Source organism: Pleurodeles waltl, chromosome 5 (genome assembly GCF_031143425.1).
Source record: "Pleurodeles waltl isolate 20211129_DDA chromosome 5, aPleWal1.hap1.20221129, whole genome shotgun sequence".
Taxonomy (NCBI): domain Eukaryota; kingdom Metazoa; phylum Chordata; class Amphibia; order Caudata; family Salamandridae; genus Pleurodeles; species Pleurodeles waltl.
In genome coordinates, this window is record NC_090444.1 from 37,599,534 (window position 1) to 37,620,518 (window position 20,985).

The window sequence follows — 20,985 nt, forward strand, 5'->3', positions numbered from 1 at the left end:
TTGGGGCTGGTGATGGTGCCATTGTCTATGGGAGCCAAATAAGGGGGGGTGGTCCCTTGTTTTCCATCTAGCCATATACCGGCCTTTCCCTGCCTTGAAAGCTTTCTTGGGACCTGCACACCAATTACAACCCTAATCCCCAGATCAGTCATTGTGCTGTGGGGCTGTGAAGAACCGAAGGCAGAGGCCACATTTGCTGCAGGGTACCTGCAGAAACCTACAGAGTTCTTGAAGGGACTGCGCTGGCTGGCTAGCATCAAGGAGTGAAGGTGAGGTGGAGGCGGTGGTGGGTCTGGTGGGGCCAGGGCATTGGGTGAATAGCCTGAGGCATGCCTGTGTATGCTTGAGAATGCTGCAGCACCTATCCACCTCCAAGCTGTTCCCAAGCGGCAGGAGGTCTGACCACTTTTATGAGTTCTGACCTACTCCAGGTTCAAGAAGGCCTGTACAGAAAGTGACCACTAAATAATCCTCTCAAGCCAGCACCTAAAAGCCAGGCAGGTCTCAGGTTGCATTTGACAGGGACTGCATGACCTATTTTGAGAGAAACTCCCCAACACTGGGACCTCTCAGGCAAACAATAATGAGAGCCATCCATCTCCTCTACTCAGAAATGTGGCTATGCCTCAAGCTTGGAGACAGCACCAATCTCTCTCAGAAGATCAGCACTACAGTTGTCCTGAAAGAAGGGTGTGTGTTTGCCCCCTTATTCTTTAATATCTTGTCCATTGTATTGGATCTCAAAAACTCATATGCTCCAAATTTAGGAGGCTCCTGCTTTACATTTTAAATGGCAAGGTCCTGCTGTCGGGTTGTAACAGCTTTAGAAACCTGAATTCAATAACAAAAAAACAAAAGCTGTGAAATTCAGCAAGAAATTAAACAGACCTGGATTTTGTATTTTAGATGCATGCCACCTACCTGTGTTTTCAAATTACAAATAGCTTGGGGTGTTATTTCATTCAAGAGGCTCATTTGTTCTACATATGGACATAATGAAATCTAAAGCCATCTCCCTGGCTTCAGGATTCTGTATACTTGTAAGATCACTGCAAGGTCCCATTTTAGCACCACTACAGAAGGCCATAATTCTTACATCTTGAGCACCATACAAATAGTATATGTGAAGTCACAAATTCACAATAGTCCAAACACCCAGCTATTGTCAAAAAGAGGATCTTTTATTGAACAAAAGAAGAAACCCAACAAACATGTTAATACATTTTAACACTGTTGAGTAGAAAACATTTGGCATGGGAAGTGCAGGGGCCCCCTGCCCAGCAGCATCGCAATCTTCACTGTCTGCTTTGTTGGTAGTTTGGCGCCTGGGCTTTCCCATCCGTCAAACTCAAAATAAGGCCCCCACTATCCTTTAAAAAAAAAAAATCAAACTCTTGCATAGATGTTGGTAGTCTGCTGTCCCTTGAGCATTACACCTCTGTGAAGGTAGCCAATTGTAGGAGGTTGGAGTTGCAATTTATGGTCTGCTTAATGAGTTTCTTTAGGGAAGACATTCTGTGTCCTCCTCCGATAAATTATTTAGCTACATACCTATTAGCATATAGGTTGCTTCGCAAATTAAAATACAGGTCATAAACAGTTGGTGTACAATTTGCGACCTCTTTTTGCTACCAATGCAATGGTATATCTTGCAACACATCTTTTATTTATGTTGAATCATTTAAAGAATTAGTACAAGTGTGGAACCTCTCAAGAACCTCTCAAGAATTGAATGAGGAAACTCATTATTGATTGGTGCTCCTCACCTTACTTCTTTAAAAGTTCCTTACACAACGCATCATGTCTAGCATCCATGACCAAAACATTAGAATCTCTCTCCCCAGTCCTAACTTCTCTCAAATGGCAAACTGTAGACACTAGAAACTTGCTTAATAATGTAGAAGTGGATGGATGCTGGAAATCTAAACTAACCAGCCGGAAACGTGATTGTCTCAGGAGGCTCTTTCTTTCTACAAAGTGCTGGCGTTCTCCTCCAAGAAGCTCCTCACTTTAGAAATACTAAAACTTTAAATTTAAGCTTCTCAAGGAGTGTTCCCAATCACTGGAATTCATCCCACCACAGATATGGATAAACAACATTGTGTTTTGTAATGTCCTCAATCAATCAATAAATGTGCAGGATATACATTACATAATTGTATCTTCTCTGTTAATATTCTACTAGTATATGCACGTTGTATAACCCTCACGTGTCCTCCTCTATTTGATAAGCGGTTAAGAGCATTTGCCTTAGTAAACTCATTTCATTATTTTCTCTTTCAGGTAAGCAGGTATATGTGACATATGTTTGATTAGTCTGTATTTCTTGATGCACAGCTGGTGCTCAGAGAGTATATTTGTTGCACAAGAGCACAACCACAGCCTTTGTTTGTACCCTCACAGTTTGTCTATGGCCATGTCTTTTATACTGTATTTTCTTTGAAGATAACATTGCCTGGAGTGTGGCTAAGGTGACTCATGTGAGTGGACAAATAGTGTTTAGTTCCCCTTCATTAAACCATAAATGTCCCTTTCGTTCCAATGTATCTTTTCAGAGTTAGAGTTATCCAATACCTTATCATTTAAAAATATCCTATATATAATATACTTAATTAAAGAGACTTTTAGCTACCTATTTTCATATATTGGTCTATTGTTGTGTCTTTCACATTTTGCTTCTGCTCACTACAGCACACAGACTGTGGCTGTGGCCCACTCAACCTATGCCACTGATTTACTTCACTTTGAGTGAGGGCCTTTTGCGCTCCCACAATGGGCACATCTGTAGACAAGGTAGGTCCCTTCAGTGGCAGTGTGTTTGTTTTTACTTCATGATAACTTAATTACTATGTTTGTATTTGGAGCCTGTTGTGATAGCAGGATGCTTTCTGCTGGATGTGAGCACGGGGCACATTTCAACTTTATAAGTTACTGTCCTCAACCAATGCTGTTGTGAATTCTTTTTGAGTGTCCTTTATTCCTCTGACTGCCAGTATTTAACAGAATACCAGGTTGTGTCCACCTGTAGTTTGTGCAATGCCTGCAGTACACAAACCACATGTTTCTGTATTTTAAAATGTGAATTCAGGCCTGAAACATGGTTAAAGGGCTGCTCAAGTGGGTGGCACAATCAGTAAGATTCTACAAAGAGACACAGAGGGAGCAGATGTATGTGTCAGATTGTAAACCTCTGCTACAATTGCATAGGCTAGCACTTTTCTAGTTCTGATTTCTTTGTTAATATTTTGAATGTACAAAGCAAATAGTGAGCTATTGATTATGATGGTTCTGCTGACCAAATACTACTCCATATCCTCGTTGCCCATAGAAGAATTGTTGAGCAACTCAAACAGTGCACACTCTCTTATTGTGAGTACAACCTTTGCTTGTTTCCTACTACCACCAAACCACACTCACGATACACAGCTGCCAATGGTGCAATTCCACTGTTAATGAGTGGGTTTCAGAAATACTTGTGATTCAACATAATGTGTACAGTAGCAGGTTTTGCTCACCTACCAATGATGTAGCCTCAGCCTCGTTTGTGCTAATGTGAGGCCTCATGCAATAGATCTGATGAATTTCCAAACCTGCTTGAAATTTATAACAACCTATGAGATGTGAAATCAAAAAGCACATGTCTGAGTACACATCTATTCCTATTACTACAGGGGGAGGATAGTTCATGCAAGTTCAGGAACAATTAAGAGGGGATTAATAGGTTATCACAACAGCTGGTTTAGAAATACTCAGCTTCCACCATGAAAGAACTCTTTACATCCTAAGTAAGGTGACCCCACCTAATAATTCAAAGAAGTGGAAGAACATGAATTCATAAAGTTCTGGTTTTATCAATTTAGATGGCTAACTAAGAGAGAATTGAAGAGACAGCAGATAGTGGCCAATGACATGTTCAAGCAAGGGCAGTACATGCATGGTCCGTCATAACTAAGTAATGACAATTATTAACCCCTTGACTTGTAAGGTCCTCTTTCTCCACTGCTAAACTGCCTTTTGTTGGCTTCTGTGCTATAGAAAATTGCCACTGTGTTGTATATTTAAAGCACGTGTATCTATCTCACAGAGCATTTAATGGTTGAGGTGCTCTACTGTGGGCTTTGAGCTTTCATTTATCCTTGACTGGAGCTATAATGTTTTATTTTGAAGTATGTTTCCTATTTGCCTTGAAAAGATGCTGCTCACGAAGAGGTCAACACATTGTAGGCCAACCATTAGTGAGTATAATTACCTAATTTGAAAAAGTTGATAAAAAGGTACATCCCCAATCAGTGGGTATCAACAACATTTAATGTGAATTGGTATAGGCATTTTGTATATATAAATGTAATGATTTACAGATATCTCCTGACCTCACAATCATCATAAGTCTATGTTTATCCCTAGAGGGTATGGCTAATCCACCTTTCTGAAAAGGCATAGCGATAATCACCTTTCAAGTAGGTCCTAGATAAAGACGTGAACAATAAGTAATCCCAACAGTTGTAATGTTATCCACTGATTTGAGAAAGAGCCCTCAACAGTACAATGAATTACTGAGTTTTATGTTTAGTCTGTGGTTTCATTCTCTGCATGGGCTCCTATAGCTTTGACATTGTAACAGTTGTGGTGTGTGACATTAGCTCTAGAATCATACTGCAAATGTGACCAAGTGTAAGTTCCTCTGCCACCATATCACCACTTTCACACATTGCACTGCAAGGGCTTCTTGCAGCTGTCTAAACAAAAAGTTTTGTCCAGCATGACATTCTAGAGCAAATGTTTAGACATTCTGGCAGTGGGCTCACCAGTAGTTCAATTCAGTCCTTCCATAGATCCCACGTTAACAGTGTGACTTATTGATCCAATGTATGGTTTAGGACTGCAGGTTTATGAGACATCCGCTAGCTTATGGGACTAAGGATGGAAAGTAGGACACCTAGAGTAGATGGCAACCCCAGCAAGCAAGTTTTACTGCTATCAGTTTTCACAGATATGGGGGTTATTACAACTTTGGAGGAGGTGTTAATCCGTACCAAAAGTGACGGTAAAGTGATGGATATACCACCAGCCGTATTACGAGTCCATCATATCCTATGGAACTCGTAATTCGGCTGGTGGTATATCCGTCACTTTACCGTTACTTTTGGGACGGATTAACACCTCCTCCAAAGTTGTAATAACCCCCATAATCTTGGATCGCACAGCTGCATAGAAGAAAGTGATGTTTGCCATTTCATGCCACGCACAAACCTATAATAGCACATTCCAGGAACCAATGTGGAAGGAGCCTTATGCCAAAGAGTGGACTCTGGAAGGAGTGAACTGTGCACAGAACATTACTTCTTCCCTTTCCGCCTACTCATGGGGTGACCTCCATGGTGGACAAAACACTGGTTGCTTTACTGGAGCTTAAACCAGACTTTTAGGTGTGTGGCACCTAAAACATGCAGATGAGAATCCACAACAGCTGCCACATGTTGTCAGTAAGCCTGAAGAAAGCAAAAATTGGTTTCCCCACATTGAAAAGGGTTCAGGTAGGGAGATGATTGGTGAACGAAGAAAACAGAACTTGCAGTATTGTGATCCACCTTTATTCTAAGCATTAATCAATTTACACAATTTAAGATTTTTCCAAATAACTCTATGCATTGCCATCTTCACATCCTAGCTCATAGCAGGCATCACTGTATAAAATACGGACACCATGTTTTGCTGATCATCATCATTTTTAGACACTGGTTTCATGTTCATGAAGATAGCTGTCCCAGACACCATAGTCACTACAATAAGGTGTGAAGCGTAAGTGGAAAAGGCTTTGGATCTCCCTTCAGAGGAACGGATTCCCATTATGGTGATGACAATGCGTATGTAGGAGAAAAGAATAAAGACATTTGGTGTCAGCAGCACAAATGTCCCTACAACAAAAAACATTGTCTGCACAATAAAGGTGTCTCCACACGCCATCTTTAGGAAGGTCGTGACTTCATAAAAGAAGTGGTCAATAGCATTGTTAGCACACAGAGGCAACTGTGGTGCAAACACCATGGTTCGAAGTGCCATCATGCTTCCACTAAGCCAGCAAACAATCATCAATACTACCCTGTACAGAAAGTGACCACTAAATAATCCTCTCAAGCCAGCACCTAAAAGCCAGGCAGGTCTCAGGTTGCATTTGACAGGGACTGCATGACCTATTTTGAGAGAAACTCCCCAACACTGGGACCTCTCAGGCAAACAATAATGAGAGCCATCCATCTCCTCTACTCAGAAATGTGGCTATGCCTCAAGCTTGGAGACAGCACCAATCTCTCTCAGAAGATCAGCACTACAGTTGTCCTGAAAGAAGGGTGTGTGTTTGCCCCCTTATTCTTTAATATCTTGTCCATTGTATTGGATCTCAAAAACTCATATGCTCCAAATTTAGGAGGCTCCTGCTTTACATTTTAAATGGCAAGGTCCTGCTGTCGGGTTGTAACAGCTTTAGAAACCTGAATTCAATAACAAAAAAACAAAAGCTGTGAAATTCAGCAAGAAATTAAACAGACCTGGATTTTGTATTTTAGATGCATGCCACCTACCTGTGTTTTCAAATTACAAATAGCTTGGGGTGTTATTTCATTCAAGAGGCTCATTTGTTCTACATATGGACATAATGAAATCTAAAGCCATCTCCCTGGCTTCAGGATTCTGTATACTTGTAAGATCACTGCAAGGTCCCATTTTAGCACCACTACAGAAGGCCATAATTCTTACATCTTGAGCACCATACAAATAGTATATGTGAAGTCACAAATTCACAATAGTCCAAACACCCAGCTATTGTCAAAAAGAGGATCTTTTATTGAACAAAAGAAGAAACCCAACAAACATGTTAATACATTTTAACACTGTTGAGTAGAAAACATTTGGCATGGGAAGTGCAGGGGCCCCCTGCCCAGCAGCATCGCAATCTTCACTGTCTGGTTTGTTGGTAGTTTGGCGCCTGGGCTTTCCCATCCGTCAAACTCAAAATAAGGCCCCCACTATCCTTTAAAAAAAAAAAAATCAAACTCTTGCATAGATGTTGGTAGTCTGCTGTCCCTTGAGCATCACACCTCTGTGAAGGTAGCCAATTGTAGGAGGTTGGAGTTGCAATTTGTGGTCTGCTTAATGAGTTTCTTTAGGGAAGACATTCTGTGTCCTCCTCCGATAAATTATTTAGCTACATACCTATTAGCATATAGGTTGCTTCGCAAATTAAAATACAGGTCATAAACAGTTGGTGTACAATTTGCGACCTCTTTTTGCTACCAATGCAATGGTATATCTTGCAACACATCTTTTATTTATGTTGAATCATTTAAAGAATTAGTACAAGTGTGGAACCTCTCAAGAACCTCTCAAGAATTGAATGAGGAAACTCATTATTGATTGGTGCTCCTCACCTTACTTCTTTAAAAGTTCCTTACACAACGCATCATGTCTAGCATCCATGACCAAAACATTAGAATCTCTCTCCCCAGTCCTAACTTCTCTCAAAAGGCAAACTGTAGACACTAGAAACTTGCTTAATAATGTAGAAGTGGATGGATGCTGGAAATCTAAACTAACCAGCCGGAAACGTGATTGTCTCAGGAGGCTCTTTCTTTCTACAAAGTGCTGGCGTTCTCCTCCAAGAAGCTCCTCACTTTAGAAATACTAAAACTTTAAATTTAAGCTTCTCAAGGAGTGTTCCCAATCACTGGAATTCATCCCACCACAGATATGGATAAACAACATTGTGTTTTGTAATGTCCTCAATCAATCAATAAATGTGCAGGATATACATTACATAATTGTATCTTCTCTGTTAATATTCTACTAGTATATGCACGTTGTATAACCCTCACGTGTCCTCCTCTATTTGATAAGCGGTTAAGAGCATTTGCCTTAGTAAACTCATTTCATTATTTTCTCTTTCAGGTAACAGGTATATGTGACATATGTTTGATTAGTCTGTATTTCTTGATGCACAGCTGGTGCTCAGAGAGTATATTTGTTGCACAAGAGCACAACCACAGCCTTTGTTTGTACCCTCACAGTTTGTCTATGGCCATGTCTTTTATACTGTATTTTCTTTGAAGATAACATTGCCTGGAGTGTGGCTAAGGTGACTCATGTGAGTGGACAAATAGTGTTTAGTTCCCCTTCATTAAACCATAAATGTCAACCATTGCCCTTTCGTTCCAATGTATCTTTTCAGAGTTAGAGTTATCCAATACCTTATCATTTAAAAATATCCTATATATAATATACTTAATTAAAGAGACTTTTAGCTACCTATTTTCATATATTGGTCTATTGTTGTGTCTTTCACATTTTGCTTCTGCTCACTACAGCACACAGACTGTGGCTGTGGCCCACTCAACCTATGCCACTGATTTACTTCACTTTGAGTGAGGGCCTTTTGCGCTCCCACAATGGGCACATCTGTAGACAAGGTAGGTCCCTTCAGTGGCAGTGTGTTTGTTTTTACTTCATGATAACTTAATTACTATGTTTGTATTTGGAGCCTGTTGTGATAGCAGGATGCTTTCTGCTGGATGTGAGCACGGGGCACATTTCAACTTTATAAGTTACTGTCCTCAACCAATGCTGTTGTGAATTCTTTTTGAGTGTCCTTTATTCCTCTGACTGCCAGTATTTAACAGAATACCAGGTTATGTCCACCTGTAGTTTGTGCAATGCCTGCAGTACACAAACCACATGTTTCTGTATTTTAAAATGTGAATTCAGGCCTGAAACATGGTTAAAGGGCTGCTCAAGTGGGTGGCACAATCAGTAAGATTCTACAAAGAGACACAGAGGGAGCAGATGTGTGTGTCAGATTGTAAACCTCTGCTACAATTGCATAGGCTAGCACTTTTCTAGTTCTGATTTCTTTGTTAATATTTTGAATGTACAAAGCAAATAGTGAGCTATTGATTATGATGGTTCTGCTGACCAAATACTACTCCATATCCTCGTTGCCCATAGAAGAATTGTTGAGCAACTCAAACAGTGCACACTCTCTTATTGTGAGTACAACCTTTTCTTGTTTCCTACTACCACCAAACCACACTCACGATGCACAACTGCCAATGGTGCAATTCCACTGTTAATGAGTGGGTTTCAGAAATACTTGTGAATCAACATAATGTGTACAGTAGCAGGTTTTGCTCACCTACCAATGATGTAGCCTCAGCCTCGTTTGTGCTAATGTGAGGCCTCATGCAATAGATCTGATGAATTTCCAAACCTGCTTGAAATTTATAACAACCTATGAGATGTGAAATCAAAAAGCACATGTCTGAGTACACATCTATTCTTATTACTACAGGGGGAGGATAGTTCATGCAAGTTCAGGAACAATTAAGAGGGGATTAATAGGTTATCACAACAGCTGGTTTAGAAATACTCAGCTTCCACCATGAAAGAACTCTTTACATCCCAAGTAAGGTGACCCCACCTAATAATTCAAAGAAGTGGAAGAACATGAATTCATAAAGTTCTGGTTTTATCAATTTAGATGGCTAACTAAGAGAGAATTGAAGAGACAGCAGATAGTGGCCAATGACATGTTCAAGCAAGGGCAGTACATGCAGGGTCCGTCATAACTAAGTAATGACAATTATTAACCCCTTGACTTGTAAGGTCCTCTTTCTCCACTGCTAAACTGCCTTTTGTTGGCTTCTGTGCTATAGAAAATTGCCACTGTGTTGTATATTTAAAGCACGTGTATCTATCTCACAGAGCATTTAATGGTTGAGGTGCTCTACTGTGGGCTTTGAGCTTTCATTTATCCTTGACTGGTGCTATAATGTTTTATTTTGAAGTATGTTTCCTGTTTGCCTTGAAAAGATGCAGCTCACGAAGAGGTCAACACATTGTAGGCCAACCATTAGTGAGTATAATTACCTAATTTGAAAAAGTTGATAAATAGGTACATCCCCAATCAGTGGGTATCAACAACATTTAATGTGAATTGGTATAGGCATTTTTTATATATAAATGTAATGATTTACAGATATCTCCTGACCTCACAATCATCATAAGTCTATGTTTATCCCTAGAGGGTATGGCTAATCCACCTTTCTGAAAAGGCATAGCGATAATCACCTTTCAAGTAGGTCCTAGATAAAGACGTGAACAATAAGTAATCCCAACAGTTGTAATGTTATCCACTGATGTGAGAAAGAGCCCTCAACAGTACAATGAATTACTGAGTTTTATGTTTAGTCTGTGGTTTCATTCTCTGCATGGGCTCCTATAGCTTTGACATTGTAACAGTTGTGGTGTGTGACATTAGCTCTAGAATCATACTGCAAATGTGACCAAGTGTAAGTTCCTCTGCCACCATATCACCACTTTCACACATTGCACTGCAAGGGCTTCTTGCAGCTGTCTAAACAAAAAGTTTTGTCCAGCATGACATTCTAGAGCAAATGTTTAGACATTCTGGCAGTGGGCTCACCAGTAGTTCAATTCAGACCTTCCATAGATCCCACGTTAACAGTGTGACTTATTGATCCAATAATGGTTTAGGACTGCAGGTTTATGAGACATCCGCTAGCTTATGGGACTAAGGATGGAAAGTAGGACACCTAGAGTAGATGGCAACCCCAGCAAGCAAGTTTTACTGCTATCAGTTTTCACAGATATGGGGGTTATTACAACTTTGGAGGAGGTGTTAATCCGTACCAAAAGTGACGGTAAAGTGATGGATATACCACCAGCCGTATTACGAGTCCATCATATCCTATGGAACTCGTAATTCGGCTGGTGGTATATCCGTCACTTTACCGTTACTTTTGGGACGGATAAACACCTCCTCCAAAGTTGTAATAACCCCCATAATCTTGGATCGCACAGCTGCATAGAAGAAAGTGATGTTTGCCATTTCATGCCACGCACAAACCTATAATAGCACATTCCAGGAACCAATGTGGAAGGAGCCTTATGCCAAAGAGTGGACTCTGGAAGGAGTGAACTGTGCACAGAACATTACTTCTTCCTTTTCTGCCTACTCATGGGGTGACCTCCATGGTGGACAAAACACTGGTTGCTTTACTGGAGCTTAAGCCAGACTTTTAGGTGTGTGGCACCTAAAACATGCAGATGAGAATCCACAACAGCTGCCACATGTTGTCAGTAAGCCTGAAGAAAGCAAAAATTGGTTTCCCCACATTGAAAAGGGTTCAGGTAGGGAGATGATTGGTGAACGAAGAAAACAGGACTTGCAGTATTGTGATCCACCTTTATTCTAAGCATTAATCAATTTACACAATTTAAGATTTTTCCAAATAACTCTATGCATTGCCATCTTCACATCCTAGCTCATAGCAGGCATCACTGTATAAAATACGGACACCATGTTTTGCTGATCATCATCATTTTTAGACACTGGTTTCATGTTCATGAAGATTGCTGTCTCAGACACCATAGTCACTACAATAAGGTGTGAAGCGTAAGTGGAAAAGGCTTTGGATCTCCCTTCAGAGGAACGGATTCCCATTATGGTGATGATAATGCGTATGTAGGAGAAAAGAATAAAGAGGCTTGGTGTCAGCAGCACAAATGTCCCTACAACAAAAAACATTGTCAGTGCAATAAAGGTGTCTCCACACGCCATCTTTAGGAAGGTCGTGACTTCATAAAAGAAGTGGTCAATAGCATTGTTAGCACACAGAGGCAACTGTGGTGCAAACACCATGGTTCGAAGTGCCATCATGCTTCCACTAAGCCAGCAAACAATCATCAATACTACCCCAACAAATTTGTTTATTATGCTTGTGTAACGCAAGGGGAAGGAGATGGCAATGTAGCGATCATATGCCATGACTGCGAGGACCATGGATTCTGTGCATCCCAGAAGCACATAAGTGTACATTTGAACTGCACATCAGGAGAAGCTCATAGTCCTGGAAAGAATGAGTTGGTTCAACAAGTTAGGGACAGTCACTGAAAAGTAGCAGATGTCAATAAAAGAGAGATTAGCCAGGAAGAAGTACATAGGAGTAGGAAGGTGTGGATCACAGACACAGAACACGATCAATAAAACGTTTCCCATCATAGTGATCACGTATATTGCTAAGAATAACAAAATGAGAACAACCTGCGTATTGGGGTCCTCACATAGTTCTAAAAGCAGGAATTCTGTTACTGAGCTGCAGTTTTTCTTCACCATTAAGCCTCAATGATGTTGTCTGCAGCAATAAATAAAAACAATTATAAATACATTTTATATAAATGTGGGACGCTACTGTAGAATATGAATATTAGCACAAAATGAAGGGAGGCAGTCTGTATATATCTCTGGGCTGCTGCTCCTTGATCATCAGAAGATTTGCAAGTGCTTTCAGTCTTTAAGCATCCAGAAGTGACGTATACTTTATTTATTGTTTGTTACAGGTGGCTGGTTATTAGAAAGCCTGAAGCAGAATGGAGAAGCTTGACAGCCCACCATGAACAGCTCTGGGTGCGGCTGCTATCCAGAGTTTTTAAAACTGCTTTAGCAGTAATGAAGCCTGAATGCCTACCAGAAAAATCAGTTTTTAATGCCTTTGTGAACTTCCCAAGATGTATTTACATGACAAATTGGAAGGGAAATTGAATTCCATAGGAATGAGCCCTTAATATAATAATAAGCTTCTTGTTATGTGGTAGCTTAGAATGTTAGGGGCCTAGAAGGTGGGTGTAGAAAGCTGGATGGTTTCTTGGTGCTGGAGGAATCTAGTCCAGGCAGTTGAGAGGCACGTTGAGAGGTGATAAATAGGCAGAGTGAGAGATGTGGTGTGCTGTACTTACATTGTAATAAATAAAGAAGCAGCTACCAGGTCTGAGGTTCCTTATTGCCATGCAACACAAATTGGCGATGAGGAGACCTACAGCACACTGCATCACCATGAAGAACCCTTTTATTGGCAGTTATGGTGACATTAACTGTCCAGTGACCGATGGGAAAAAGGCATAAGTACACCTTTTAAGTATGACAGCAGTGTTACACTGGAGTATTTCAGGGGAAGAAGCCTACACGGCCCAGGGGAATGAGCGTTACTACTGGCGCTAGCTTTAAGCACTGCGAGAGCTACTCAGACGGCTGCATGGCATGGTACAAGTTCCACACAAGGATCCATCCACGTGAGCGCTGTCACCGCCACAGTCTGCATGCACCTGTGTCCCATCAGTCAAGGCTGGACAAAGCAAGCGAGCATTGTGATGGCTCGCATTCAGCACATGCCCTGATGCCAACACACAGTGCGCATGACGATTTTTCCATCATCATTGTGGCTCAGTGCATCGCTGTGTATGTGCTTTGGAAAACCAGGTAGTCACGGGCTGAACTGTAAACGATAGCCACCACCAGGCACATTATTAGCACGTACCACTTTACCTCTTGGGTCTGAGACATGGCGGGATGAATTCTCCATGTCAACTAATTATCGAGTGTTTTCCCTCCACACATTTTGCAGTGCATTTTGGGAAGTCTATTTGGATTAGTTGATGTAGCAGAAGCAAACTTTCCAGCATTGGTCATACAAAGTGCACTTGTCATTGGTTGTCTACAAAGGAAGGCAATCCATGATTTGGCTGTCCACTCTGTGGTCATTGATTCTCTCTCTGCAGAGTTTAAAGGTTGAGATTGGAGGATTGGTGTTAAACACCTCTTTGATATTAAAAAAGGAACAATTTCTTGTTCAAGTACATTTTGGGTTCCTTGAACTTTAGCTTGTGCCATTATTGGAAATTATTGGACACTGTACACTGCAAAGATACAGTGACTGCAATTTACATAAGTTCATCTCTTGTGCCTCTACTACATTTAACATTCAATATATAAACTGCAAATGTACCAATGTCCGTTCTGCCTGACCCAGGTATACCCAGACTTAAATTAAATTAATGGTTCAAAATATTTAAAAGTTATTTACTGGCTTTTGATGAGGTTGAGTTTCCTGCAATTAGAAAAACAGAAATTCTATACAGCAGTTTGGGGTCAGAAGGTCAAATAACTTTTGATCATTAACCTTAAATGAGACCCTCACCATCTACGGAATACGATGTTTACACGAAAGCTGTAAAAATACTTAAAAACCATATTAAAGATGCTTTGAGCATCATCATAGAAGGACAAACTTTTTCATACTCAGAAGAAACATCAACAAGAGAATATTGACTAATTCTTAGCAGAATTGAGAGTATTAGCTTCAACATGTGAGTTTGAAGGGCCATTGGACAAATATTTGATAGACCAGTTGGTGGTCAATTGTTTTGTCAATCGCATTCAGGAAAGAATTCTATGGTGCAGGAATCCATCTCTAGAAGAGACATTAGAAATTGCAAGGGGAATTGAATAATCTGTAAGGGCCTCTAGAGAGGGACAAACAACATACTTCTGAGGTGAGGGAGGTGGTACAGCTTGCTTCTAGATTCTCGGTAAGCAGTAAGTTCGAGAGACAGAACAGGATTTCTAATGCCAAAGCAAATATATCTTTTAGAAGTGATTTAAAAAGTAATTTAACTAATCTAACTAATTTTAAGAACTGCCTGACTTTAGGAAAAATGTGCCTTAAATGTAAAAAATCCAGGGCCATATTTATACTTTTAGATGCAAAACTGCACCGACGCATGTCGGCGTAAACCAGAAGTGTGAGTCAATAAATTTTTTTACTCAAACCAATGCGTCATTTCGTAAAGAAAAATGTGGCGAAAATGACTGTGAGGCAGTTTACGACGTCCAAACCGGATACGTGCCTTTTTTGACGCAATAGCGTCAAAAAGCAGCACAAACACAGCAAAATGTGCTAAGGAGAGCCAAAATGGATCCCAGATGCTTGCACAGACCCCAGGAAGATGACAACAGACCAGGAACCACCCAGGAGGACTCACACAAGACCCAGGACAGGGAGAAGAAGAAAAGAAAGTGTCACTTCAGTGCAGAGGAGCAGGAAATTCTGGTGAAAGAGGTGACGGAACACAAGCACCAACTGTTTGTCACCTCAAAGTTGCGACTTAGTAGGAGAGAGGCAATATGGCAACAAATTGTTGACAAGATCAACAGTGTGGCAGAAGTAAGGAGAACAGTCATTGAGTGCAAGAAACGTTGGCATGACTGCAAGCGCAGGACAAAAGAAACGATGGCCAGGAACAGGAAGGCAGCACTGCAGACTGGAGGTGACAGTCCAGCACCGCAGGAGGCCCTGGACCACATGGAGGAGCTGGTGGCAGCCATCGTCCCTGAGGAGATCGTCACAGGGATTCAAGGACAGGACAGCGCAGACTACCAGGAGACAACACAGATGTGGGGTAAGTCGCATGGGGAATTAAAATACACAAATGTTAACTGTAAGCCGGGGGGGGTGGACATACCTACTACACAATGCATGTAAGTCATGATATTCAGGCAGTGGCATGCCACTACCACCTATGCTGTGTGTGCAGGTCAAGTAGCTAATGGTAGTAACGTCCCCATGGATCAAACACACCCAAATTAGAGGGTTCAGGATGACAACGGTAACAATCCCCTGACATCAATACAAATGTTCCAATCCTGTCAAATGTGATTGTCCATAGTTGCTACAAACACCAACCATAGTCATAAACATTAGGAGGTACACAGCACTAATGTCATAACCATGCTGCATATGTCAGGGTCCACCCTATGCTTGGGTTACAATAGCTCCAAATGACACCATGCAACATCCCAAATGTCATACTGCTCAGACAACAGCATTGAGGGGGAGGACATATGTAACTGGTTACAGAAATACACCCGCACAGTTAGAGGTTGAAATGGAACACTGCTAGGACCATCAGTGCAATCCAATGTAGCACGCTTTTCCCAACATCAGCAGTACACATTACCAATGCTGACATCCGTATCGTGCCATACCAATTCTATACATAGTATATGCTAGATCTCAGCAACATATAGGTGGATGTGAAATATCAGAGACTGGTGCAGTTGAGGAATGTTAAGTGTGGTGCCAATGCCATCAGAAACCCCACAGCCATTGAAAGGCCTCACCATGAGAATGGAAGTAGACGGATGGTTGAGTATAACAAGAAGGTGGCAATTCACAATTTGGCCAGAACGAACACCTAGAGGATGTGATGCTGATAAGTCCACAAACTGACCACAATACATGTGACATGCAGGTGGGGAATAGGCCTGGGATAATGCTAATATGAAAGACAGGAAAAATTAACAGGAACCCAGATCACAATGTGAAAATAATTGCAAGCCAGGCACGTCACATTACAAATCCCACAACACAGACACACTAATTGTACCATATCTCATTGCAGAGGAAGATGGCTCTCCTGCGGATATGCCTGTCCAGGACTACCCTGATGACATGGATGACGAGCTGCCAAACATCAGCCAGCAGACCCTCCAAGATGTCCTTGGAACCCTCCAGACCCCACCTTCAGTCACAAGGCGGAGCACAGAAGTAGCAGCCATCACAGAGGACCCAACCACCACCCCAGTTGTACGACCTGCCAGCTCCAACACAGCTGAGGACTCTGACGACACTGGCACCAGCTTTGAGAGAACTGTAGTTGGAGTACAGCGGGAGCTGGCTAAGGAGGTGCGGATGGCGATGCAAAATATGGCAGTCAGCCTAGAGGGAGTGCGTTCGTGCATGATGTCAACTGAAGAACAGGCAGCAGCCATGCAAGGGCGAACAACAATCTTGCAGGAACTTGCAAAAAGGTAGAAGGAAATCAGCACAGCTGTAATAGAGTTGACCCAACACCTACAACAACAATCCTGTCAACGCGTGCACAAATGCAATATTGAACCCCTTAGTGCCGACCTGGCTGCCTACCACAGTGATGTGGATGTTATTCTTAAGAACCAGCAGCTCCTCCTTGCTGCAAAACTGCCGTTAATAGCCCCACAGTTGGCAGCTACCGGGATGTCTGACTCCACGTCTTCAAACACTGAGGTGTGTGTTGCCTCTTCACAACCACCACCATCAAGGGCAGAGGAGACAACACACACATCAGAAGATGAAGATGTGGAACAGATCACCTTCACCAGTAAGAGTACCTAGTAGCACTAGTCCCTGCCACAAGGCCACCTATTGCCAAGGTCTTGTGCTTTGTAACATGCCAGTCTTGCGACAACTGTACTCAAGCACTGTTCTTCAGCCCACTGTTTATCTTGTCACCCTGCCCTTTGATTGTCTCTCACTAACTCATTGGCAAATCCTGTCCCTCTGCACTGTCTGACACTTCACCTCAGCATGTCCAATGACATGTCCTTTTGCACTTGTTTAAGATCACAATGGAAAGTGTCACTCTAATGGACTCATGGACAATGTACATATAGCACTACAGCACTTTCAAATAAATAGCACTTACACAACAACTTTGTCTCTGTGTAAGGTGATACATCAACCGTGAGGTAGATCAGTGATGTTTACCTCAGGTCAATGATTATTGATTGACAATACACCTGACCTGATTGAATGGTGGCTGATAAATATGCACAGTGGTCTGGATTGTACCATCATCTGCCCTTCCTGAGGATTATTTGAGAGGAAAATATAAACTATGAACCATAATGCTGTGTTGGACAGAATAGCGCTTCCTCAAGAGATGCCTAAGCCAGAAAATATTGCCTTCAAATTTATATATGTGACATTTGACCCAAATTTTACCTAACACACACCATACTGGATGAATGAATGTGTATGAGTTGACATACAAATATGTCACCAGGCTGATCATTGTAACAAATGATAGGTGTGAGTTATGTATACCATACTACATGAGAGCATACTACCACTCACCTTAGAAGGATTCACTTGGACATCAGGCTGCAGGCAGACTTAACACAGTGTCCTCAATACCAAATCTGGTAGCAAAGTACGTGACATTGAAAACATACATCTAAAGTTAACCACACTTTGGGATCCAGAGTAACTGTGAGTGGTGGGTGCAATGGATGGCAGAATCTTAGCAAAGTAGCTTTGGTGTAGCTGCCAATGTAACAGCTCAGTTGGGATTTGGTTGCAGCATGGGACACAAAAGCTAATACAAAAGAGACGCTGTTCACTCATGCCACGACCCTGATCTCCAAGCATGTGACACATATTGTAAAGGGTTACCTAAATATTTATTAAACAGTAAAAACAGAAGCTAAAACCAGGGGAAACACCTTACCTAACCTAACCTATTCTAACTACACATTACCCACAACTGGCCCTAACTAACCTAAGCTAAACTTACTTATCACATTTAACGAAACAATCTAAACATCAACCCCCACCCCACTTATGAGATGAGACACATGGAGGACAACACATACTAACCTAAACACATACTATCTTCTACTAAACAAATATATATGTATATATATATATATATATATATATATATATATATATATTTATTTTTTTGAAAAAAACACCAAAACCCCAACATCATCCAACACACATAATAAAAAACATACCCCCAACCCCCACCCACTACTACTAACTAATCTAACAGCCTATACTAACCTAACACTAAGCCCCCTAAACCCACTAATTAAAAGAACCAGGAAAGAGGAGGGAGGGGGGAATCATGGAAGAGGGTATATTGTCTACAAGATGGCACCCTCCGATTTACATGTGCCACCTCCTGCTGCAGCCTGGTCATTTTCCACAACATACATATCTGTTGAAAAGCTGCTGGGTCTATGACTGCAGCAGGGGTGGTCTGGATGCCAATGGAGGAAGTATGTGCCCTTGTCGGTGCCATGTCTGTAGGAGGAGGTGCAGGTGGTGCTGTGACAGGTCCTGGTGCAGTGGAGGTTGACGGTTCAGCAAAGGTGCCAGCTAATATTGGTGCCACATAGGTGGTGCTGGTGGTGCTGTTGGTGATGGCTGTGGGGGACATGGAAGGGCCCCCTTGGGCAAATGCCCTCCACAGTCCGGAGGCTCTTTCATGGCGATAACGCTTTGTCATGTTGGGAACCCTGACTCCACATCCAGAATGTGGCGGTAACACATTGCCCTGCGCTGAAACTCCTGAATCTGGATGAGATTCATATTGGCAGCTGTTAAAACAAATAGAAAACCATGCCTTAGGTACTTCATTGTGTGATATGACTCAAGAATTAAATCAGACAATACATCTAATGTACCAGAAATAGCCCATATCATCATACAGCTCACTGATTGTCCCTGAGGAAGTACATGCCAATGCAGCCTACACATGTCCTATCAAATAGCACAGCAATACTATAACAAGATGTGTAACAACTTGAATGACTTATGCATCATTGTTCAGCCATTTGTCAGGTAAATAAAATGTTGCAAGTCCTCCACCGCTGACAGGCCAACTAATTACTATGTTCTTGATGACAATCAAGGGCCACAAGATCTGCAACTTGTAAATGGAATTGCCAGGATAGAATGCAGTTGCTAATCATGAGTGGGTATGCTAGGTTTAGACAAGTGACTTACAGATTTACATGTCTGTGTACTAAACTTGGATCATCAGTCCCAAGTACACTTTTCACAACCCTATGCCTGTGCCTGAGGAGGGGGGCAGGCAACAAATACTTTCAAACAACAAGGACTCCCAGGAAGCTTGGGACAGCTGTGCATGGGTTTGGGCAGCCCACCACAGGTAAGGTGGAAGTCCAACTAGGATTCACCCAAACCCTGGTCAATCCCATCCACACTTCTGTTTGGAAATGCAAACCATTGTCAATATCAATTCCTACCAGTAACACATGGCTAACAACAAGCAGATGGATGCAAGCACACATCTGGCCATGAGCTACATGCACACCTAGGCCATTGTACTCAAGTGCCTCATACTCGTAGCACAACATGTGGAGCTACATGCTGCTAGGAAGTCAAGCATACAGTCAAGCATGTTCATTAGTGAATAGGGAAGCTGAAGTCTGTGGGTAAGACTTTGGCATCCCTATTCTGTGAGAATCAGGGTCTGACTTGCTGACTAAATCACAAATATGGTCCTCTGCTACAATTTCTGATTTTAAGTTTTATCCACAAAACTCATCCCTATTCACATGGCCGTGCATACAGTACTGACATACAATCCCAAATTATGACAATACACTAATGATTGGCCAACTCAAAGATGGGGAAAAAATGATATTCCACTCAAGGAACATATTCGATCATTGACCAGCCCATCACACCTTGCTATGTGTTCAAGACACATGAGTCAATCACATATCATCAGCAGACACAACACAGAACAGACATATCAACACTTACTGGAGATGTCAGGGTCCGCAAATCGAGCCACCTCTCCAATAGTGTAGGTTGCAGGTCCATCTGTAAGGCATGGAAGGGAGAAATGTGCTCAATGTCTGTGCACTGTACAACAGTTCCAAATACAAATACTAAGCCTCTCAGACATGATGATAATGCATTCTACATACCAATGCAAACATGTACAGACCCGGGGACTCCAGTGAGTGATACACACTTATCTGCACACATGCAGTGTCCCTAACTATCATGTGGTGGCAAACATGCTCCATCATTAATTAGCAGACTAATTAATGGAGTGTATTCCTCTCATCACGTGTATCCATGAGAGACATGCCGAGCCACTTTCCTGGAGGACTGCAATACCAGTCACCCAGCTATTGTGACTAAGACCAATTTAAAACACACAGGTACAATGTACAGAGTGCCAGGGACACTTGTTAGCCCTCAATTTGTATCATTTTCTTCATTTTATGTGGCACAGCTATGGTAAGTTGCACCAACCATAGACATATGAACTTGTGTGCATAACTTTTGGCATTTATCCCTAATTTAAATGTGGCACTACAAAGTCCTAATATCAGTCTAAGATGTTACCTGAGGTCAGCTATAACTTGTTACATATGTGTCACAATCCAGTTCAGACATGTATCTGAAAACATTGAGGAACACAAAATTTCTTGTCAAAATCTGGATTTAAAACATGTGTTTCCTGATACACTCACAGACCATGCATGAAGCATAT

The 20,985-nt window shown here is 41.7% G+C and overlaps 1 protein-coding gene across 1 annotated transcript; it reads right to left on the reverse strand.

Annotated features, from left to right (window-relative positions):
- Positions 1-11,329: 11,329 nt before the first annotated feature.
- LOC138296959 (olfactory receptor 2A5-like) lies at positions 11,330-11,836 on the reverse strand. The gene has a single exon (XM_069236475.1). It carries the CDS (start codon positions 11,834-11,836, stop codon positions 11,330-11,332), a length of 507 nt encoding a protein of 168 aa, XP_069092576.1.
- Positions 11,837-20,985: the final 9,149 nt, after the last annotated feature.